This window comes from Amphiura filiformis, chromosome 14 (assembly GCF_039555335.1).
Source record: "Amphiura filiformis chromosome 14, Afil_fr2py, whole genome shotgun sequence".
In the NCBI taxonomy this organism is placed as follows: domain Eukaryota; kingdom Metazoa; phylum Echinodermata; class Ophiuroidea; order Amphilepidida; family Amphiuridae; genus Amphiura; species Amphiura filiformis.
Window position 1 is genome coordinate 21,107,303 of NC_092641.1, and position 26,138 is coordinate 21,133,440.

General features: G+C 37.1%; 1 protein-coding gene across 1 annotated transcript; it reads left to right on the forward strand.

Annotated features, from left to right (window-relative positions):
* Nucleotides 1-36: 36 nt before the first annotated feature.
* Nucleotides 37-24,270, forward strand: LOC140169272 (uncharacterized). Its single transcript, XM_072192529.1, has 2 exons — nucleotides 37-1,036; nucleotides 24,125-24,270. Exons 1-2 carry the CDS (start codon nucleotides 37-39, stop codon nucleotides 24,268-24,270), a joined length of 1,146 nt encoding a protein of 381 aa, XP_072048630.1.
* Nucleotides 24,271-26,138: the final 1,868 nt, after the last annotated feature.

Here is a 26,138-nt window from a genome sequence, read left to right on the forward strand (position 1 = left end):
CGCGGACAAATCTTTCACCAGATTTTCGGTGCAGCCATGGGAAGTCCGGTCAGCGCAATCGTGGCTAATCTTTTCATGGAGTGGTTAGAGAAAGAGGCCATAATGACAGCACCACTAGATTGTAAGCCAAAGTACTGGAGGAGATACGTTGACGATGTTTTAGAGATCATTCAGAAAGATACTACACTCAAGCTTACAGAACATCTCAACACCATCGACCCTACGGGCAGCATAAAGTTTACCCACGAGGAAGAAGACCAGGGGAAAATCCCCTTCCTGGATACTCTAATAGTTCGCAGGGAAGACGGTTCTGTAAAAATGCTCGTGTACCGTAAAAAGACCCATACGGATCAGTATCTTAATTTCAAGTCTCAACACCCACTCCACCAGAAGCTCGGTGTAATTAGAACGCTCATGGACAGAAAGGATAATATAGTGACGGAAGAAGTAGACAAAAGGGAAGAAGAAAGAAAGATCAAGAACGCTTTAATGGAATGTGGTTACCCCAAGTGGGCGTTTGACAGAGTCAAACACCAGATGGAAGCGAAAACCAAAGAGCCAAAAAAGCCTAAGAAATCCGACGAAACACCATCAAAAGGTATGGTTGTGATCCCCTATGTCGAAGGTCTTTCGGAACAACTCCAAAGGATTTTTCAAAAACACAAAATTTCAACAGCCATGCGACCTACAAACACACTCAAAAGCATTCTTGTGCATCCCAAAGACAAGAAAGACATCTTAGAAACCAGTGACGCAGTTTACGAAATCCCCTGCAAAGGTTGTGATAAGTCGTATGTGGGAGAAACAGGAAGGCAATTCGGCGTCCGTCTAAAAGAACATCAAAAAGACTCTGAAACGGTCAAAGACACAAAGTTCACCCGAGCAAATAGAAAAGCGTCAACATCAGAACAACATAAGTCAGCGATCACAGATCACGTCGCCCAAGAAAATCATGTTATCAATTGGGAGGGGGCCAGCATACTAGACAAAGACTCAAATGCTGTTTCAAGAAGAATCCGAGAATCAATTCAGATCCGCAAGAAGGGGGCTAATGCAATCAACCGCGATGACGGCTCTTTTCTCTGAGTCACGTATATGATCCACTGCTAAAACAAACTTTGATCCCGAGGAGTGAGAGTGCATCCAAACACCGCGGGAAATGCAGTGGACCAGATCACTTGTGATCAAGCCATCAGCCTGGATGGCGAAAGCTCAAGTCAGTGAGTATATTTTATTGGATTTGTCACACAAAAATCTAAATAATTTGATCTACAATCCTACCGATGCATCTGTTTACGGAAACAAGATACATATTTGGTGCATACGCACCAATATGAACCTCGCGCCAATCGATCCGTGTTCAACGTATAAGTGACGTATATTTCATTGCTTAAGCATTGGAGAAATAGGTAACCTTGAAAATAGGGACCCAAATTTTATGATTTTTCTTATAACTTTAATACTGTTAGGTGTACGACCACCAGGTTTGTTTTATTGTATTTGAGCCCGATCGGACAAAGTTTGAAATTTGAACCCTCTGTGATGACCTTTGACCTCGGTTGACCTCAATTTTATTTCGGGCATGTATTCCCCTCGTATCAAGGATTCCACCTACCAAGTTTGGGCCTGATCGGACAAAGTTTGAAATTTGACCCCTCCATAATGACCTTTGACCACCCACCAAGTTTGAGCCCGATCGGACAAAGTTTGAAATTTGACCTCTCCGTAATGACCTTTGACCTCGCTTGACCTCAATTTTATTTCGGGCATATATTCCCCTCGTATCATGGATTCCACGCACCAAATTTGAGCCCGATCGGACAAAGTTTAATTTGACCCCTCCGTAATGACCTTTGACCTTGGTTGACCTCGATTTTATTTCGGGCATGTAATCCCCTCGTATCAAGGATTCCACCCACCAAGTTTGAGCCCGATCGGACAAAGTTTGAAATTTGACCCTTCCGTAATGACCTTTGACCTCGCTTGACCTCAATTTTATTTCGGGCATATATTCCCCTCGTATCAAGGATTCCAGCCACCAAATTTGAGCCCGATCGGACAAAGTTTGAAATTTGACCCCTCCGTAATGACTTTTGACCTCGCTTGACCTCAATTTTATTTCGGGCATATATTCCCCTCGTATCAAGGATTCCACCCACCAAATTTGAGCCCGATCGGACAAAGTTAGTGACGTATTATGTTGCTTAAGCTTTCCAGGAAGCTTTCCTTTAAAGGAATTTTATCAAACACCCCAATCAATTTGCCCATGACTATCACTGACGTGCAATTCAGCCTCTACACAGCAAACAAAAGTCATAGAACGTCTAAAATATACAAAAACTCTGAAAATACTAAAATTTCACGTTTATTATATTACACATTATCATCGTTTGAATATTTGTTTTGACGTACGTGTCATAAATATTTAAATGAAGGTAAATGTAATTTACTATATTCAGGCTTTCCCCATGTCCCCACGTTCGATTCAGAAGTAAACACTAATAGCTCGCGCCTACCGGCGCGAGCAATAACTCGGATGTTGACTTTTGCATGCCACGCAAAGTAAACGTTATTTTCGAAGATAATGATGATGATGATGATGATGATGATGATGATGATGATGATGATGATGACAACGATAATTATAACAATAACAATAATTATACTAAGAACAATAACAAGGAAAAGTTTCTTACCACAATGCGTAGTGCGGTTCATAAGTTCATCAAGTATGTCCTTCTTCCAATGTTGTCTCATGAATAATAAGCTTGGGTCATCTACGAACCACAGGTCACCATCTCCATATTCCTCTTCCCTTCTTGCACACGATTTGATACGTTTAGGTGCTACCACTCCTTGGCAAAAACATATTTCCTTATATGTAAGAGACCATCTCAAGACACCGCCTCTAGAAGGATCTGGTCTTTTTTCAAGAATACAAACGGTAGTCTGCACCACAGCTAGATGAGCTGTTATTGACAAAATAGTGAACCAATTGTATAGTAAGGTCAAACAAAAATTGCCTCAGAAACACTTGCGCGCAGCTATCTTGTCAGGTCAGTGTCATATTTATTTGTATATTTCAATAAAAGAAAAGAACAGTAAAATTAGACCAGCAAGCAAGGGCTGTCAGGGCCAGCAAAAATGGCAAATTAAGCACTGACATCTGAGATATGACTGGACCCCTACCTTCGTAAACTTGTCATTTCTTGTAATCACTTGTGATTCTATTTACTCAGTAGCAATTTCACATGAGTATAAGAGGGGAACACTGATTGGATGCTGTCTGGCCCATTTTCTTAAGTTCCTCTGTCATCTCTTCAATGGCGAGTGCAGTTGTGGTGTTCATGTGTTCTGTTAAATTCCCATAGTTCCGAAACATCTTTGTCAATCTGACGTGAGAAGCCGCAGTCTGGATTCCAAAAAATACCAGTTGGTACAATCTGTTTGCACTCAGTGGGCACTTCTTTGGCTTGGATGTTGTTCTACAGGTAAGGTAGTTCACTGTGGTCCATGCTTTCCAACGTGTGTAAAGTATGTGGATTCCGCTGTCTCTAGCCACCGTTCCTGCCTCTTTTTATCCAGGCGTGAAAGTAGGATGGAGGATATGTGGCATCGGAATCGTCTTTTGTAAAAGTAAATACGTAGTCTTCATACAGCTGTTGGTATTCTTCTTCCAACATGGGATATAGTTTATGTGATATTTACGGAGGACTGATTGCATGTCAGCACTGGTGATCATCTTCAAAATCAGTAATTGAAATTTTTTGTTTTACCAAGTCACGCGAAAACATGACACCAATTTTAGAATGTCTAGAATATCACCACGTCGAATAGCATGACATACATGCATACACCCAGCCACACCATACAATGTACATATATCCATACAGAGCGACAGACAGACATACAAAAAGACAGACATAAAGAGGCAACTCGTTAATTAGTATAGATTCTGTTTCAGTTTAATGTCCAATTATTATGTCCAAAATTCCAATATCATGGTTGTTTGATGTGATCATTTATTAGTTTTTCAAACAAAACATCATGTTACAACCCAATTTTAGGCTTAAACAGCTTTTAAGCTTTAAAAAGCGGTATCATGCTAATGTATGCAGATGCTTTTGAGTCATTTTAAACTTTAATTTCCCCTTATTTACAACATTATTCACTTTCACGGCATTTTTGAAAGCTTTTTCGGATATAAAATGTATCTATTTATGACAAGATTGGTGGCGCTATTTAGATACTGGAAATTACTCTTTCGGGCTTTTAATACAAATAATTCCTTTTATTTTTTTTGCTGAAATATGTTTATAAAATTTCTTTGTTGCTTGTTTCACCTATTCCACCTGTTTTAATGGCAGTATTGATCACTTACCCCTTGCAAATTAAGAAATATGATTTATAACAAATAGAGCCACCTATAGTTTGCATTTACTTAATAATGAAGCCAATTCTATATACATCAAACAACCGCGATAGGTCTAGTTTGAATGTCCGATATCTGTCTCACTTTACCTTGCTCAATTTAATAATTTCTCTTCTTTATCTCTCCTTTTTCCATTTTCTGCTCTCTTTCCCCCCTTTCTTTTCACTTTTCATTTATTTTTCTCTCGACCTCTTCTCTCCTCTCCTCTCCTCCCTATCTCTCTTTTCTCTCTCTCTCTCACTCTCTCTCTCTCTCTCTCTCTCTCCCTCTCTCTCTCACTCTCTCTCTCTCTCTCTCTCTCTCTCTCTCTCTCTCTCTCCCTCTCCCTCTCTAACCATCTCTCTCTTTCCCTCTCTCTCTCTTTCAGAACATGTGAAAGGTCGATGAAATAATGTATATAATAATTCTGTACCTAACCTTTTTGGATTTAATTTTATAAGCCCACAAATTTAATTTGTACCTCATTATAAGAATGAAACTTTAATCTGACAGTTAATAATCCATCGAAAGCATTCAAACCTTATAATTTTAACACAAAGAAAGATAATAAAACTATTCTATTCACGACCATGTTAATTAATGAAACTGTTTTCATCAGGTTAATGTTAATGTCTACTTTGTCATTTAATGGATACTCAACACCTGGCGGTGCTATCAAAATTTCCGCTACATCTATTTTAAGTGTTTCCAATGCAAAATTCTGTCATTAAAAAGATCATTAAGGGTGCTCATTTCTTCGTGTGTCGAGGCAATTAACAAAGTGCGAATTTAACGTTCTGCAACAAAGCCGGTTCTGCACTGTCGATCATCCCATCAAAAACACACACAAACAAAGCTTTTTGTAATATTTTCAAACGGACACGCAAAGATTGCCTACAGCGTTTTATAAAAGCTAAAAACGCTTAATAAATTTTCCGAGACTTCTTAAAATGTTGCCATATGACGTTTTTAATTGAATTTTTGGAATTTGCCCAGACTTCTTAAAACGTTGATTTTCTTGCCAATTGTAAAAAATATTTTATAACAAAATTTCAACATTAAACAAAACATTACGTAGTATTTTGATAAAAAATGAATCTAAAAAAGTTTTATAAATCAACATCTAAACGGAACAAACAAAATATCGACGAAGTCCTATAAACGTATACTAAAGTTTCTGTTCATAACTGACCCCCTAACTCGTCATTTGTAACGAAACTTAAAATGTTTTTAATAACTCTATATAAATCTATAAATCAGACATTGAGCTTTTTTGGTGTATATTAATTACATGTAAACAACACATACACAATCGGCGACAATATAAAGCCAAATTGACGCGACACTTAGCGTGTTAGGGTTAGTGCTCCAAATTTGTAGGGTTAGGGTTTATAGACCTTGTGATCAGGAGCGCTATCTTTCTCCTTGAATACATTGACTTTCTCATTGAATACATTGACTTTCCCGGGCTAGCTGAGTAAACGTGAGCGATTACTATAATGAGAAGAATCACTGAACATGCGACATACCGATTTAGACTGGTTCCATTTTGGAAAAATCGCGTTCCTAGCGGCAAGCTTGCGTAAAAGTTGGCAACCAGCTTCTTGTTGTTAATTTGGGAATGCTGAACTCGAATCTGTTGTCTGCCAAGCAATATTTTGAGACAGTGACCCTAAAAAAGCCCCCTCAAATGACCCCCATAGGATCGTATAGGGCGCAGAAATTAATTTGAATCCAATTGCAGTTTCAAGCATGTCAAATTATGTGTCTGGTCCCACGGATCCCAGAAATGTAATGTTTGTGCGTGTACAACCTATCGTTGTTATGGGGCGTTAAAGGTCACAGGTCGATTTGTTTGTTGTGTGTGGGTCAAAAGTAAAAGTTGCTCCAAAATTTCGTAAAAGTTGACGCAAATTGTTCGGCTAGCTTAGAGGTTTCAGAAAAAGAATAGTTTGCTCTACATGCGATGTCTAGTTAGCATGTTGCACAGCAAAGAGTCAAAAGATATGTAGAATTCCATAGAATTCAATGCAATTTGTATTTATTTTTTCATATATCTTCTGAACTTCACATCGCAGATAGTAAAACCTATTCTTTTCCTGAATTCCTTGAACTTAAGGAACAGTTTGCATCCATTTTACGAAAATCGGAGCAACTTAAATTTTTTATCCCTGTATAGCATGAAAATTGACCTTGGACCTGTTGAGCCTCATAACTTGGTAACTATATGTCCTACATGCAAATATGTTATATTTTTGTGATCCTTAGACCCAGACAAATAATTTGACATGTTTTTTAGTGATTTTGGAGCATGCTTAATATTTTCCCCCTGTTTAAGGATGTAGGGGGTTTGGGGGTCTTTTTGAGGGTCACGGAGTTCCAATGTAGCTTTGCAGACAAAAGTTATGAATTCAGCATACCCGAATTAACCAAAAAAATTGGTTGCCATCTTTTACGCGAACTTGATTAAATAAGCACATATTTCCAAAATAGAACCAGTACAACCATGATAACTATAACGATTTATACTACGCCGTGGCGTAGCCATCTGCCCCCCCCCCCCGAGGTCTTCCTCACGCTCTTTCCCCCACCCGTAGGATGTTGGCCGCCCAGATGTTTAAGTTTGTTAGCCCTTTTTGTGCTTTTAAGTCCAATTTTGACCATTTTCGTCCAATTTCGCCCCTTTTCCTTGAAAGTTGCCCTGCCCTTTTCCCCCTTTTGAATAATTTCTTCAGCCCGAATATTGTTCAGTGGCTTTATTGGAATGTCAGTTGTTCAATGATGGCTAGCTTAACATTGGTAAGACCCTCGACATTCAACTACAGTAGGCTGGGTTTGGGGCCACGGTGCGCAGAGCTTCAGTCCTCATGATGCAGTCATGTCTACAGTAGAATTCATCTCGACCTTTGCAGGACTTAACCCCATTAAAAGCTATTAAACCAAGATAACACTCATTGAAACAGCTCAACTGATTAAATCGGATCTTCTCTGGTTGTGCACAAGTGACTGTTTTCATGTGCGATATCGCAATAAAGCTGGTATTCATAGCTTCAGTTGGGTAACCGATTATAAAGGAAACGAAAGGAAACAATGTTATGTGTGGCTTTGTTCACGAAATCAGACAATGGCGTGCTTTTTGTAAACCAGCATTCTTGAAAATGAGCAACATAATGATTTTTGACTTAACACGGTTTGGAAATAATTTCTTCATATTTTTGGTGTTATCTGTCGTTTACATGTCCTTCCTAAAACACAAAAGTACGACCCTCTCCAAACACCTAAATTAGCTAAAAATTTAGGACATGTTACAAAACTATATTGTCTAGAATTTTAGAAGAGTACTTTTAATATTGGCCGGTTATTTTTCACACAGCGACGTTAACTAGGCAATGTACTATTACCTATAACATTAACTAAAACACCAAAGTACGAATATTTCCAAACATCTAAATTAGCTAAAAATTTAGGACATGTTAAAAACTATATTTTTAGAACTTTAGAAGAGTACTTTTAATATTGGCCGGTTATTTTTCACACAGCGACGTTAACTAGTCATATCCCCATACTGTTAACGTAGGGCTATTTGTAAAGGTCACGCGTCAATGGGAAAGAGCACTGTGTATTGTGTATAGGAAAACGGACAGTAACTGCAGTATGTATGTTCGGTTCAGTAATGTGATTACACAAAAAAAACTACCACAGTAAGCATGGTAAGAACAGGACAACATTCTTGGATGTGATTCCGTATCGACATTTGCTGGATTTGGTAAGGAAATGTGTTATGTATTTTTAAATACATAACACATTTCCTTAAAACAACATACAGGACTGCGTGGTGAAGTAGGAAGAGATGGTGATGCTCTACCAGTAGAAGAAGCCTATTCTTATGTGTCCCACTCCCTTTTGGAGGATTAATCAAGCCCGACATGACATGTTTGAGCAATGATAGAAGGAATTAGAGAAGATCCCACCAATACCCATTGGTTTTTATGCACAGTTTTACTCAGAAAAAATCTAAAAATCCAAAATTGCAACGGCCAAAACCCAACACGTTAATGTGTATCTCATGGTGATTTCTAAACACTTATCATCCGTCCAGAAAGTTTTCATCTAACTTGACAATCTCTTTAGACAAGTGTAGGTCTCTATATAATCATTAACCCTGTTCTTACAGTATTCCTCCAGGTGCACTAAATCCCCGGGACTAAATCAAGATCAAGTGACTTGTACTTAGGACTTTTTAGGACCTTTTTTTCAAACGATTATATTGTACTTTATTCAACCAACATACCCTGCAAAAATCAAGACTCTAGGTGCTGTAGTTTTGTCAAATTCCGAGATTTTGAATAAAACACAGGATCCGTCGTTTTATTACAGGGTGAGTCAAAAAAAGTGCAATAGAGAAAAAATTCTATTTTTATTTACGAACCGAGTTGAACCTTTTAGGTTCTAAAACATTTCATACTTAACATATCCGTTAGTGATCCTGTGTGAAAAAATCAAGGAATTAGCATTTACCGTTTTGTTTTTATGACACATTTTATAGCGATACCCAATTTTAATGTTTGTCCAAGAGACAACTAACATTTGAATGTCAGCCCACTCTGTGTATAGTAGATTTCAAACAACTGCCATTTTCTTAACCCCACTGGCATTGAAATAAAATGGAGCACCTAAAGTGTTATTGTCCTTGGTCTTGTTTAAGGAGAGGAAACATTATTTGTTGTTATTTTCATTTTCCCTTTACTTTAAAGATATTTATTCTCTATCAAAAACATATAAATTTGTAGGCGGGTTTTTCAAATGTCGAAATGAAATGCGCGCAAATTGAAGTGGAGTGAAGTACAAAATATCCAGTAAGTTGGACATATAGGGGTTAAAAAAAACTGGAGTTGGAGTCGAGTGATGTATGAAGGACTTAAAGTAACGTTAGAAAGTTTGTTTGAACAGAAAAAAATCAAAGTAACGCAAAAATCAACCTTAGTCATGTTGGTTAAGTCAGTTTCAGAGCTGGTGCTTTTATCGTGCAATGTGTGCTCTCTTTCACAATACATGTACATGGTACCTCGTGGACAAATAATGAAATTGGGCAGCAAAAGGACTCATAAAAATTATACGGTAGTAGCGAGTCCGCTCATTTTTTCACAGAAGGTGACTATTGGGTGTGGCATTTATAAAAACTTTCAATAATGGGAACATTCAACTTGGTTCTTACATAAATATCGATTCTTTGCTCTATTGCACTTTTTTTGACTCGCCCTGTATTACGATGGAATTATTAGTCGAACGCATACGCGATGTTCATAAAACAGTAAGTACACGACGTACGTGACGGTGATCTACACAACAAAGAATCGTACCATAACACGACCGAAGGAGTGATACGTATTGGCGACATCGGCGCTGGTAGTAAATTCCAATTTTCTTTGCTTCGCCTTAGTTGTTCGGCTCAAAAATAATAGGGGATATATCTGACAGTAAAAGCTGACATTTTATGGCAAAGAAATGATGAGGCTTTAGTACTCGTACAAAAAAAAGAGATATTGAGTTTAGTGATCTTCTGTCATATTTTATAATAGCCAAATATCTGGTAAAATTCGAAAGTTTGTATGATATTTTAGCCGAAATAAATAATTTGATGCCTATATTTCATTATTTTGCACATATAGCGAATGCGCACTTACGAGCGTATAATATGATATTGACGTCATTTGGATAACACTGGTACTTATATAGCATTTTTCACCCTTGTGTGGCAATGACGTCAAATCGTTGAGGCAGCTGTTTTGCGCGTGCATCGATGCGGCGTCTTTAAGCTCGTGCGTGTGTATGCCAGAACTTTGAGCGAATACTTGATTTGATTTACCTATGTACATATGATTGTAAATAATTGTGATTGTAATAATTGTAATATAGGCCTACATAAGTTTGATTTTGTGTGCATGTGTGTGAGGGTATATATGTGTGATATGGGTGTGGGAGAGTAAGGGTGAGAGGGATGAGAGCGTGGAGGTGTGCGTGAGTGGGTTGCGTACCTTTTATACATTGTACATTATTTTATATTTATATTGTTTCCTATGAGTTATTGTTGTTAATGTTTTTAATGTATTTTTGTCTTTTATATTAACGCACCGCCAATTTAGGCGTGTGCCGCTGATTCAAAAGCGTCCGTTCAAATAAATAAATAAATAAATAAACTAGCGATTTGTAGCTGCGCCCAATGAAATGCGCAGTAACGTCACTGCCACATAAGGGTGGAAAATGGTATAGTTGGTATCACTGGACAGAGGAATCCTATGACTATAGCATAGGGATTCGTAATAGCACAAGGGTTCGTAAATAAATCCAGTGGGAGATAGTAAAGAGTAATATGGTTAAAAGGTATGTTATCATAGATGAAGCACATTTGTGTCCTATTGTAAAAATAATTGTATACAAACAATACATTTAGCCTACTAAGTTTAAAGTTTATAAACTGTAACATACCGACTTCTCTTTTATTTTCTCTTTTCTGCACAAGACTTGAATATAAAAATGTACACTCACCTATTAATGTTATGGTGATAATGAAAATACAAGAAACGTCAAATGCCATTCTCGTATTCTTCATAAGTTCATCTTCTTAAAAATTCACCGTTGATATAGAAACAGGTGTTCTTTAGTAACTCCTTACACCGCTATCAATTGACAACGAATGCTACAGTGGAATCAGCGGAATTATCTAGAAAATGTCATTGCTGCACCTGACTGCCACGTGTCGACTTTGGGTGACGATTTGAGTGCCGATTGGTTTCAGCTACATCTGCTACATCATTACATTATGTTATTAGGCTTCAGGCCATATTGTAACATCTACGAGAAGGACACCCTCAATTGTTTTCACAATAATGATGTTCACACGATTGTATTGTAAACATCTCAACAAAAAAAGTAATTACCCCCCTTTAAATAATGGTCATTTTTCAAAAACGGGCTATTATATTACAAATCTGTAAAATGCGCTGGAAGCACAATTTATTTCTGCGCATTTTGTGTGTATTAAAGGAAGGTTTGTATATTGCAAGTACAGTCAGTCTACTCTGAAGTACAAAGTACCGACGCGGACGCACAAATTGTGCCGACTTTGAAGGCACGTATACCTGCAGCGGAGACGCAGCACTACGCACTTTTAACACGCTGTATACGCGCGTGTTGTCACTTTGTACTTCAGAGTGGACAAACTGTAGCCAAATTCTAGCCGCAAGGCTTTTTTATCATCTGAGGGATAGTTCACCTGTTTCATCTATTATAGCTATACATGTATTGTATTCGTGTATTATGAACACATTTTAAAAAACTATATAGGCCTACACGTAATGACTTCACACTTCATAAATTCCATTTCTAATCAAATAATTTGTCATTTGTCTTGGTGTATTCCAGGAGTCATTGTGAGTTATTAATGACCGCGCATTTAGTGTGCGGTCAGGCAATCAAATAATAATTATTTCTTTTGATTGGATCGCAGGCTTCGCGTATACAGGGTGTAACAATAAAATTTGTACAATTTTGAAAATAGAATGACTCAAGTATGCAGCTTATTTTTTGGTTTGATATTTATATGTCTACCAAAATAATTTCTTTAGCCACCAGATAAGCTTTGTTCCAATAAAATCTATGGTATACAAGTGAAGATATGGCCAATTATGTAACCTAGTCTTAAAACAGCTTGGGCCACTTTTGTCTATGAATAGAGTTGAACCATGAACCAGTTGGACGGTGCTCTTATGATAGGTAGTTTTAAACAATGAGGTATTTGAAGTGGTAAAAATGATTACACAATAGAATATTTCCTTGACTTTCTGAAAGTCACAACTAAGAACTGACATAACTACCTCATTTACTAGAAATCGTAGCTGCAGCTCAACAACTTCAACCTCAATTCACGTTGGAAAAGCGTATTTTTTTATGGCAAAAGTGGCCCAACACGTTTTCTGGGCGATTTAATTAATCGGACATAACTTTTGAACCCAAGCTAGTAAAGAAACTAACTAAACGTCTTCTTTTAGCCAGGATATTACTGATTGTATTGCATATAACATTTTTGCCATAACTTTTTAAGCTTTTTCCTGAGAAGTCAAAATGCAATTGTATAAATTTTATTGTTACACCCTGTATTAAATGAGGTACGGTGCTCGTCACAGATACGCGCTACAATGACTTCTACGCGAGCGTGCGTGTATACGCTAAGCGTTATGGCAACATACATGCCCACACGTTGCCGTCGCGCTTCTGTGATTGGTAGGTCTTAATTGTTGTCAGCGCTGATGGCAAGTTCGCCTGGTCGATTTTTTATAACAACTAGCGATCACCCGTCTTTCGCGGTTCGTAAATAAATGCAATTTTCCAAATGCATCACCACCCTCCGAGTTTTGATGCGAACAATTTTACCAGCTCCCTAATTTATCACCGATTGATCAGTCGTTTCATTTAATTCATTTTAATCAACTTCTTCTTCTTTGTGCCCCCCCCCCCCCCGTGTTGTCCCCTATCCTCCCGTTCTTTCCACTGTTCCCCCTTTAGCTCACATCCCTCTTCTCTCTCTTATCCGATCTCCTCTTATCTGTCCCTAGTATCATGGTTTTAGTACTTCTTCCTAGTCAACTGCTAAAAAATTTGTGAATGTGAAACGTAAAATGTACAATTTTAAGTCAGTATAAGTAGGTCCTATCACGGGGTCCTATGCTCAACAAATTTACAACGGCTATTAATTTGTATGTAAATGACGTTTTAAGTGTTTGTTTCCTTATTTGATACTCCAATGTATAATGTAAATATCTTAAAGATCCGCCAAATGGAATAAACTAAAAGTGCTCTCCTGTAAAAGTTGAGATTTTCGGAGGAGGTAGCTCTCTGTTTTAAGTGAAATTTACCCTATGGCAAAGGAGCTCATGTACGCCATTATATTTAATAATAATGTAAATATTTTAAACAACTGTAGTGTAATCATGGTAATCCTGAATTTGTTTTTGTTTGAGTCAAAAAATCAATAATAAAAACAAGCAACACTTACGTCAGAACAAAGTTGAACTTTTCAGATATTGAAAGTTTCTACAGGATGTCCCCGAAAGAACTGCATCGTCGGAAACGTAATTGTTTGGGTATTTTAACGCCACAACTAAACATAACTAAATACTTAGTGTAATTGAGGAATACATTAGCTATCACATACTTTTTAAATTTTGACAATTGATCATACCGTTCTTGAGATATAAGAATTTTACAAAAATCCTTCACTTTGAAGCCAATACCACGGATTCAAATATCTTGATTTAGTAATTCGTCTCAAAGCCCCCTGCGCGCATTAGCATTTTTCCCGATCCACCACAGTGCAACCTCCCTGAGAGATGAAAAGGTGGTATATTTTCGCCGCAGATACATACAAAAAAGATTATCATAAAAATATAAAGAAATTAATCAAAACCGTATTCCGTATTATGTTTTTAATTTGGGATGGGCTTTGAGGCGATTAAGATGGCCTATTGACTGCGCATCATCAGCGCATGATGCGTATGTTGTCATTGATAGATATTAACTCCATGGAAAGGCTTGAAAATGAGGGAGTTTCGTACAATTCTTTTATTTCAAAAACCGAGCGGTCACTTGTCAAAATTCAAAAAGAATGTGATAGCTGGTATGTTTCTCAACATCACCAGTTATTTAGTTACGTTTGGGTTATGCGTTAAAGTACAAAATAAAATCAGTTCCTGACGATACAGTTCTTTCAGGGACACCCTGTATATCACATCTGTTTATGTTTACAAGTCATTATACAGCGATTCCCAATTTAAATTGTGTCCACGAGGCACCATGTATTTTGAAATAGAGCACATCGCATGTCCGCCCGAGTTTGGCTGGCTCTTTGCGTCCTTGAGCAAGACACTTCACTCTACTTGCTTAGTGCTTCGGAGGGCACTTTAAGCTGTCAGTCCCGTGTACATATTTTCTCACATTAATGTGGTCTGCACGTTGAAGAACGTCACAGGCTATTCGAAAAGAGCAGGGGTTAATACACTCATTAACTCTAGGTTCCAGAGTTCTCCTCGTCTGGTTACAAATGTAGCGTTGAGTAGTATCAAAGCAGAAGCAGAAGCAGAAACATAATGTGCAATAAAGGCACCGGATCTAAAACTGACCTTTTGTTTTTCATTATATTAATAATACCATTCATCATGTTGATGCTTTCACTATAATCCTCCTCTTCCAACCAGTTTTTGAAATGATGCTTGAAATCAATTCAATCCAATTTTGATCATTATTATGTTTTCAGAATCTTGCTTCCTATACATCTCCACACAGTTTAAAACGCCAAAAAAAAACAACATATTGGATGCATTTTGCATCCAATTTTAGCGCCATACAGATTCTAATCCCCCGTGATTTTTAAAATCGCCAATTTTGCCGCCAATTTTAACGTATTGTAAATCGACCGATCGTATGTAATCAAGAGAGAACACAAACGCACTGTATGAGACTATGCATTGCATGAACTCGATTTGACTGTCACAGACTTTTACAGCAGGTCCGCGACCCTCTGCGGCTAGTTAGTGGACATATATGCACATAACCAAGTACACAGTACACATACTAATGAGTAACCAATCACAGAACGGAGTTTTGCCTAGTCTCGGATTATCCATGACGTGATCACGCGTGATGGACATTATGACAGATGTGATTTCTATATAAATTAAAAAATTATCCATATATATGGTATGTGTACTGTCATATATGGCAGTTTATTGCCTATCAAATATCATTCTTAGTCAGTGGGAGTGGTCTAGTTCGTAGACACATTTTTGATTGGACAATCGCAAGATTTCGGGTGCCGTTTATCAGGCCGTAGACGACCCCACGTCATCATGCGTCTTGATAATGCCTTACACGCTTGTAGAGGTGCGCGTATGTATTGCGCTGTAATGCGTAGACTAGTGCGGAATACGCGACGCGCTAGCAGTACGCGCAACAGAATTCGTGATGTTGTAAACAAGTTTCGTTCATTTTATAATGAGGGGAGTTTTTATGACGGTAACTTAGTTTTTGCTTTAAAAAAATTGTTTACAGTTATTAAAATAATATTTAACTGACTAAGAATGAGAATAAACGATAGGAATTTTTATTTTGCCTATCCTCTACCTATGATAGACGACAGGCAGGTCCAATATTTTTATCGTAGTGGATACCGGCTGCGCCGGCATCCACTACTCAAAATATTGGACCTGCCTGTCGTCTATCACACGGTAGAGGATAGGCAAAATAAAAATTCTATCGTTTATTCTCTAATTATAAACACTTTATTACTTCATCTTCTTAACCCTCATAATTCAATTATATCATTTCGCAACTTATGACCGACTCGGAACGAGTACGTAACTTCATTTTCTTTTAGTGTTGGTAGGAAATCTCTGGGAAGTGCAGATTAGTAAATTATTTTAGTGAAATGTATTTTATAATGCGTTCTAAAGTTACGATGGATTTTGAGAGTTACGAAGCGCTACGAATCCTCATAAATTTTGGTGAAATGGATCCCCATTGATGTAAACGTTACGGAAACTTATGGAATTCCGGAAGTAGGGCCAAAAAAGTCCGGAAACAGGCCGAAAAAAATTTCAATTTCAATCCAATATTTTCATATTTTAAAACTCATAGCTCGACCAATAAATTTGTGGATTGTATTCAAACCATCCAATTATATATCAGAATTTGCATCGAGAGGTAACACATCAAAAAAGAAAATTCGACTGCTCGGTGCCAGATGTGGGTAAGTGCAGTAGCTGTCGTCAGTAGCGTAGCCGGCCGCGGGGGGGGGGGCAGAGTGCCACCCCTGACAAAAAATGAAAGAAAAAAGTGCCCCTTTGACAAAAAATGTAAGAGAAAATCAAAGGGCAAAGGAAAAGAAAAAGGGCAAGGAGCCCCTTTTCTAGCAAAATTCAGGGCCAAAATAGTGTAAAATACAAAATTTTTGCGCGCTACGCGAGCACATTGTAACAATATAGCCCTTTTCAGCCGGATAATGGGCGAAATAAATGTAAAATACCATTTTTTTCCATCCCAATAAGGCCTTTTTCGGGAAGCTCGAAGACATACAGTCTCTATGTATTGTATGATGCAACTGCAATTTTTTTTTGTCTGTGCCCCAAAAAATTAATTTTGCCCCCCCTGACCAAGAAAGCTGGCTACGCCCCTAGCTGCCTTGTGAACATTTGGGAATTTGCACAATATATTGTACTCATATACACATGGCAACTACACGTGGCAGCTATTGCTGAGCATTTAATGCCGATCATATGGTGAACCTCGTTTAAATGAGTGAATGTTCTTAGTAATCCAGTAGTTTCAAACAGAATTTTGGAATTATATACATCAAAATACTGGAACCTACTTTGTGCAACTTTGCGACGTTGCGTCTGGAACTACCAGACTAGCCTGACCAGCCCAGAGGGTCAGTTGCCTGATGAAGTCTGGTGGTTCAAGACGCAACGTCGCAAAGTTGCAATAAGTAAGTTCCAGTATACCTGGCTCGATTCTTTAAGTTCCAGTATTTGAATTAATTCCAAAACTCTGTAAACCTCGTTTACTTTGATCAATAGAGAGATTGCGATGTACGCACCTACGTTGGCCCGTGTGTTTATACGACGTTGAAAACGGTGTTAAATATTGCTAGTCTTGGTTCCAAACTGGATTGTGCTCATTTGTCACAAACAAGAACAAGGCGGTTGGAACAAGGACTATAATATCTGATCATCCATGCTATGTGGATGCAGCAACCTCGCAATTTGCCACCAGGACCATGTAGTGTTTCCCAATCATTGGTTTCGTTCCACAGCTGATGTGGTCTATGGTTAATACAAAAGAGAAGAATTACATCTGCTTGTAACATAACTGGGATAGAAATACGGGAAGATTTATGTTTGTGGTGATCAACGATTTTTCTAACATAGGAAGCAAACAATAATCTTGTACTCAGCAACAATGGGCATGATAATGAATTTGAATCCACACTATTTGGCAGATTATTTATGTAATCTAAAAAGCTCGTAACGTTATCATGTTTATACTGTTTCACTTACGGTGGATCACGAGACATTTTCTGGAAATCGGCCAATGCTGTAAGAATATTGATTGCAGATTAATATGGTAGGGCAAAGTACACAGATCATGCCGCTTTTGCTTTACTGCAAGCTGAGCGGCAGCGGCATGACTAAGAAAGCCACAATTGCCGCACAGCATCGCCAAAAATCATATCATGTTCATGTCTTAGGGGCTGTCCATAATTTTCGCCATTTTCACTTACGTACAAAGCGTACGTAACTTTTTACCCCCCTCCCTCCCTCGAGTTACGTACAAATTAAATGGCGAAGGATTTCCACGACTACTAATAGTAAAATTGAGATGTTGAGTTGGGGTTGTAGTTAGAGTTTAGGTTAAAGGTTCGATTATGTTTAGGGTTAGGGTTATATTAATGTTCCAGGAGGACAGTTGGTTCTGGATTAACATGATTTTACAGATAAGTTGAGAAATGCTGAAAACCATATCTTCATGAAATCGAAAGCCATCAATAAATTAAAATATAGCTTAAAATGCAGCTCGAATCTAAACTAAATGACTAATGCACTCCAAAATCTGCTGAACATATACTCTCTTTTCCACTTAGAACCCCCGGCATCAAATCATATATAGGGGGGGGGGGGGTGGACATCCTTTTGGCATGTTTGGTGTATGTTCTTGCAACATAAACTATTGGTTCCATGTCTTTTGTCGCAACATTGACAATCCACACATCGATCCTAGCTACTTTTTAAAGCATTTTGGTATGAAATAAATTAAGCATAATGTAAAATAGGACCACTGTGCTGCTGCATATTAGACTCAAAATTAATATAAAGCGAAAATCATTGTTTGCATGGCATGTTAAAGAAATTGTTCAAACGAATTGAACAGTTGGTTATAACTTATGAATAAAATATTGGAAAATACCATAATTTTTCACTTTCATTTTTTTTTTATTGCTCAAACAAATCGCCATTTTTCTTACGTACACATGCCCAGGATTTTTACCCCCTCCCTCCCTCTTACGTACGCTTTGTACGTAAGTGAAAATGGCGACGGCCCCTTACGTAAGAACGGCAACGTTCCCGAGTTGACATGAATTGAACGATGCTGCTGCTAGAAAGCGGCGGAGTGATTAATATACCGGCTTGCTGCTGGTCACCGCTAGCGTTTCTGGTGCGACTGCGCAGTGAAGCAAAATCACCGTCAGAGCCGCAAAGTATGAAACCATCATAACACCATGAACACTCCCTCTAACCTGTCCTTTTTACATAGGCCTACATGAGAGCAGGTCCACAGCCTAAAATTATCCCTACCGATCCCACATACACCCCCACAATACTCCAACACATACCTCCCTCACTAACAAAGTTTGTCAGAGCCAACTTTGACTCAACATAATCAATCTCGGATTCAACATAACGTCAGCCTGCTACGCTAAATGCAGGTATCTAAGTTACTCAAAACTCCGTAACGGACGTTGTAATGGACGCGTCCGTTAGTGCAAAAAAGGCCAAACGGCCGTAGGGAAATGGCCTAACGGACGCGGTAATGACCGTGGCGCTATGACGTGGTAGTCTTTTTTTGCAGTCGTTTACAGTTTAGTTATTATTTCATACTAACATTTTTATATTGACTTGGGCCGAAACGAAATTTGACAAGATTGTGTCTGTTTAGTTGAGATACGTCATTTTCTACTTTGCTAGTAACAGAAAAACGATTAGTGGTGACAACTGCACAGAAAAGACAGGCGTATAAAACAGAAATTATATATCATGATGCACGGTGTTACCCATTTGATGAATTTGCCTATAGTTTAGCTATAATTATTATTATCCCGGCCGCAGGCACGTTGATGGGTAACGGGGAATATTTCACCCATTCAATCAGTCTTTAGTATTGCTTGGTGTTTTTTTTCTTATAGTCGTGCACATTCTTAGTTTAGTTTTCTTTCATTCACGTAGGACTACATGTATGCAAAGTTAACGATTACCGTATTATAGGCCTTACCATAATTTTGCCTATTTAATTATTTCATTCATCCATTCTATCAGTCTTACTATTCATTCTTTGCTTTGTTTTTTTTCAATTCGTGCACATTTTTGTTTTTCTTTCATCCATATAAACCAGTGAGCTACATGCATAGATAATAATTATTATAATCATGATAATAATTATGTATAGGCCTAGTAGACATAGCCTTCCAAATCTATTTCATACACCTTGATTTAAGATCGGGTTTTAATTTTCTACATTTTCTCTGTTCTTGGACCTTAAACGGGTCAATATAATAGTCATCTTAACCCTATACTACTTGTTTCATATAGGCATTTTTCATTCGTGCCTATTGTTTCTCTCATTATTATCTTCAAGTTTCTGGTGATATCACATTTGTGCCTCATATAAACATGATAAATTAAATTATTAAAAACACTTCTAGTTTTTTCTGAGTTCGTTATTTTTCATATACACGAGCACACATCCATATCTAGGTATATTAACCCAGATTTGGAAGCATAGAAAATAGCTCGGCTTTATGTCGTTTACATGTTCAGATATAGGCTAGGCCTATACATAATTGGCACTTGTCAAAAATATTTATTACGTGTTTTTTTTTCATTCGTGCTTTTTGTGTCTCTCATTATTTCCTTCTATAGTTTCTGCTGGTATCACATTTGTGCCTCCCCAAACATGATAAATTAAATTATTGAAAACACTTTTCTGTTAACGAGCACACATACAGGTCTTCCATCTTGGTATATCAAACACCCAGATTTGGAAGCGTAGAAAGTGGGTCGGCTTTATGTCGTTTGCATGTTCAACTCAGGCTAGCCATAGGCCTATTATAGGCTTAGGCCTATGACACTAAAATACTTATTATGATTGACATAAAATACTTAGCCCTATGTTTCTTTCGTGCCTTTTGTGTCTCTCATTATTTTCCTATATAGTTTCTGCTCAATGATTTGCGCCCGGTAAATTAAATTTAAAATTATTGAAAACACGTTTCTGTTAACGAGCACACATTATACAGGTCTTCCATATCTTGGTATATCAAACACCCAGATTTGGAAGCATAGAAAGTGGGTCGGCGTTAAGTCGTTTGCATGTTCAGGCCAATATAGGCTTATACACTAAAATATTAGTATAATTATAACTGACATAAAATACTTAGGCCTATATTTCTTTCGTGCCTGTTACTATTATTATTATTGCATCATGGTTTTCATCCATTTTCACGTGTATAGGCCTAATCACATCTTCCATTAAGTCATAGGCCTACAATTACGTTTAAATAGGAGAAGTATGTAGAATTCAGTAAGAGTACCAACAGAAATGCTAGCAATAGTGGTCGCCCCAGAACAGCTACAAGCCCAGCTGAATTTCATTTCAAAGCATTTTTACCGTTTATTTTGTACTTATGGATGCAAAAACTGTTCTTAGTTTTACCCATGATGATATCTCAGGGATGTGAGAAATTACGTTATTTATAAGATATTTTGAAAGAAATATCATGACTTCATTTAAAGAAATATCATGTTGTTATTTAGTTAATGTTAATTATAAGAAGAAAAAACTACTTATGATTCTTTTGTGTCAGCTCTTGATGTTTAATGCACAATTAGCATTTTACGCGGTGCAAACTTGATATGGCAAAAGTGGCCTAACACGTTTTCTGGACGGTTTAGTTTATCGGACATAGCTTTTGAACCAATGCCGGTAGAGAGACCAACTAAACGTCTTCTTTTAGCTGAGATATTACTAATTATATTGCATATAACATTTGTGGCATAACTCTTTTAGTGTTTTCCTGAAAAGTCGAAATTCAATTGTATAAATTTTATTGTTATACCCTGTATTCGAAGAATTGAGCGCAGAAATGGAAAATGTTACTTTTGCGCGCGTGTTTTGTTTTCTTTCTCCTGTAGTTCTATAATCGTTCTCATTGACCTTGGGTTGTTTATTTGTTCTCTCTACATCCACTCCCGCACACACACCCCAAACGCACCCCTCACCCCCATACACAACACACACCTTCACGAACACACCCCCTCGAAGAATCGAGCGCGGAAATGGAAAATGTTACTTTTGCGCGCATAAATCCGAATTTGAGTTTTCTTTCTCGGTATTTGACGGTGGTGTACGTTTGTTAGAAATCAGTAAAGAAATATGATGTGCACTGTGCAGGAAGGTATAGTCATACACATGATAGATGAAAGAAAGAAACATAACAATAGTAATAATAACAATTGAATTCCAGCCTGATCATACATGCAAACGACATCCTCTAAATTAATTTTCTGAAAAATAAGAGAAACTCAGTTTCATCCAAAGTTGTTAAAATAACAACTGACATGATGACACGGACACAGCAATGGTATTTTTAATTTCGCCAATTCAAACAACACTTACCTATTTTTGGTAACAGTAAAGGACCACTTCGTAAAACTTCCAAATCTGGGTGTTTGATATACCTAGATTGGGAAGACATGCATATATTATCATATATATAATTATGCATGTCACATTTTAAGCCCCCCTAATCATTTTACTGGTAATGATAATAGTCATTACATTCTAAAGTTATTATGTATAGGCTAGTGCTCTGTTTCATTCATGAAAATGCTATTAATCACCCTAAAAAAGTAAGCTCTTTGACTGTCTCCGATCTAGGATTTCCCTTTCAACAAAGGAGCACCAGCGCAGTACAATGCACTGCAGCATGTATAGCATATACTCATCGGCATGATCAAATAAATGTCAATCATTTACAAACAGAATAGTCATATTACACCCTTTTTTTCATTACGTATGATTAATACATTAATATAAGCTAATATTGGTGTGGTGTGTGCTAGAAATCAGTAAAGAAATATGATGTGCAATGTGCATGCCGGGATGTATAATGGGCAGAAAAGGATGGCATAGCATGATAATCTTTATTTCATTCAAAACTGAAAGTTGTAAAGTTTCTACATGTGCAACCAAAAGACCCAAGTTATAGATTCAAAAGAATGTTTCAATCATTGAAAGTCGGCTTGTTCAACCTTTGTGGTCTTATCAATCTTTTTCAAATCCGAAATTCGGCTTTTTCAACTTTTCAAATTTGCCAAATATTAAAGGTAGGCTTTTTCAACTTTTTTCAATGTTCTATATTAAGTTGATATAGTGCCGCCACGCCGCAAAACGCTATCTTCAGTAGATAACGAAAAAACAAAACAAAACAAACACGAAATATCACAATAATACCAAGTTTTTCCTATCACACATTCTGCCAAATGTGTGCATTAATATCTGTTGTTATTGGACCCTAAATAATATTTTCAGTAGATAGCGAAAATACATGCATGAAACATCATCTATTCCCGTTCATATGTCAAACGTATTGAAGCGATATCAAATAAAACACAAATCCCGTACTCTGCGGCCCCCCGAACGCGCACATGCTATGCGTGGGTTCCGTTGACCACCAGCGTACCTTATATAGACGCGTATAGATGTATGCATGCATGGGTTCCGTTGCCCACCAATGTGCATTATGTTGATGTTTTTACAATTTCTAAATGTGCCTTTAAAATGTTATTTGATGTTTTTTATACTATTTAAATCAAATAGTAAAATTCATGTAATTCAGTCACTTGGCTGCAATGTATTTTTAATAAATATAGGCCTACTATAAATATATATATTTAACCTACTACGACATTCTGCTTTTATATAAAGTGACAATGTGCTATTCACCTTATCAAGTGGACAGTAGGCCTAACAAACTATTGCTATAGTGCTCGATAATAATAAAACTTGGCCTAACAATGATAATAATAATTATTATTATCAATTATTATTATTATTATATTTTTATACTCCATTTATTATTATGCACATGCATGAAAGCCAGAGTGGATCACATCTGATTTTCACAACAACAAACAAAACATGAAAATATATTCCACAAATGATTATACTTTTTAAAATTATGCTTTAAATACATTAAACATGTGACTATATTGTTTCTTTAATTATGGCATATCCCCCTTTTTATCTCTTTCATTTCGCCCTTTAATAAAACATAACATCTTCTCATTGAAACCTTATGAGGTTTTATACAGGGGCCGAATTGGCGTGTGGCCGAATTGACTGGATTTTGAATTTTGCCCGGCCGTTTGATCATTTTTGCACGGCTGTTTGGCCATTTTCGAATTAACGGACGCGTCCATTGCGATGGCCGTTGTCACAATAGGGTTATAGCGCCACGGTCATTACCGCGTCCGTTAGGCCATTTCCCTACGGCCGTTTGGCCTTTTTTGCCCTAACGGACGCGTCCATTAGCCCGGCCGTTTGGCCTTAAATGTAATGCCTAAGTCATTTTTTGTAATTTCGAAAGTACAAAAATGTTCAAACATGCATTTAAACATATTTATTCACCAATCTTTGCACAAGAACAAATGATAATGATACAAATGAAAAGGAATTCTCCGAAATAATTAGGGTGATTACGTAACTGATACAAGCTTGAATCACATTTTGTTGTTTGATCTCAAATTTACAAAAAAAATGACTTAGGTAATATAGCGTAGCAGGCTGACGATAATCAATCTATTGTTATTTTTACGTTCAACGCAGCTAACCTTGAAGAGACAGAGCGGCAATGGAGAGAAGAATTCCATACTTGGAAATACACAGATATGGAAGAATGGAGGGATACATTTGATGAATACAAGCCCAATGGTGGCAACGGGAAAATATCATCTCCACACAATGAACTGTAAAGATGCAAAAACGTATACCGATGATCGATGTGAACCAGTCGCATTGTTGAAATGTTATCTTAAAATGAAAGCTTACTTTTCATTTTATTAAAAGTGTAACTTGTAAACAATAATTATCTTCACATCAATAATTATTCTTATATAAATTCAATTTTGTGACGTGCTATATCAAAAAGAGGCACTTTTGAGCAGGTTATCAATTTTGAGTGTTTTACTTATCTTAGATATAGAGATATTTTGCTCTACAACACCGTTTTATCCAATGAAATCGGACATTCTTAAGCGAAGATATTGAGTCTACGGTATTATAAAATTGGAAATGGAGATATCGACTTTTAAAAATATTATTGACAATTATGTAGATGCATATGCACATTGATAATTTCTGAAAAAATACAAGAAGCCAGTTATATTACGGTCTGAAATTATCAGACAATATTTTAAACATTATTAACATCACAAATATGCAACAAACCCAAATTGTGAAAAAATCACCCGGGCAGATTTTTTTGCTATTTCTCCAATTACGATCCTGCCCAAAAGTGTCTCCTTTCGATATACCACGTCACATTTGGTACTCCATAGGGAATATATTTCACTTTTCCAGACAACGCCAAATAATCTGGGTGTAACTTTTGATGATTCAATGAACATGTCCATCCATATCAGTACCCTGTGTATAACTATCAATTTCCACATTCGCAATCTGTGGCGCATACGCCGTTTTATTTCTCAGGAAGCCTTCCATCAGGCCGTCAGAGCACTTATCCTGTCCCGCATAGACTATGCTAATTCTCTTTTGTTTGGTGCTCGTGAAGCCGACTCTTTTATTATATCCTGGTAAATTGTATAAAGCATAATAGTTAACATTTGCATAGTGTTATCGTTTTTCATTTAAATAAACTGTGCAAATGTTCAGGGAACGATATATAGAACCATCGGTACATATCGGAACACCGATGGCACTACAGGACCAAATTGGATTTTGTGCTAAATATGCATTAGTGGGAGAGAGGAGGTATTTTGCCTCATACCGGAAATGACCCCATGGTTCACTGAATGTACTTTTTTTCACGTGGTAACCAAGGCAACTATCAAATTTCTTGATATCATATTCCATTACAAATTATATTCTAAGATCTAATTTGATAGTATATGGATTAATTATCTCGAGCGTGATCATCTCTTCAGCCTTCAAGTTGTAGGCTAGATACCACTAATCCCGTAGAAATGAGAAACATACATTTGTATGTAAATGTTTTAATATTGTTTCCTTATTTGATACTCCCATGTATAATAACATACAATAAAGATACATTTAACTAATTTACATGTACAGCCCTCTTCTCTAGTAAAAGTGAGCGATTGTGATTTCACCCTATCGTTGCTAACTAAACATATCTAGAGATTAAAACAAGCAAATTGAACAGAACAAACGGCATAAATTTGAGAGCTAAGATTGCGCCCTTGACGTTGATGTAAACATCATGTCACAATGGTATTTTCTAATTTCCAAAGTGGGCGCTTTTCACTTGCACAATTTTTTTGAGACAGGCTGTATATGGTACTCCATAGAAAATGTATTTAATTTTTCCAGACAACGCCAAATAATATGGAAAGTTATTAAAGACCATTGACTTTGTTTGTACAGCATTGTAGTGATATGGGAAACTGCGCATAAATAAATCACATTTCTATCAAAAGACAAAGACCTATAATAAGCAGCAAGTAAGAGACTAAGAGTAATAAAATGGGGACTGAATTTGTAAAACTAAGTAATCAATAACACCCAAGGGACGGAGGAGAATATTGAAACGTGTCATTGATTGGCTAAGTATGAGTGCGCAACATAATCATGATCATGCGCA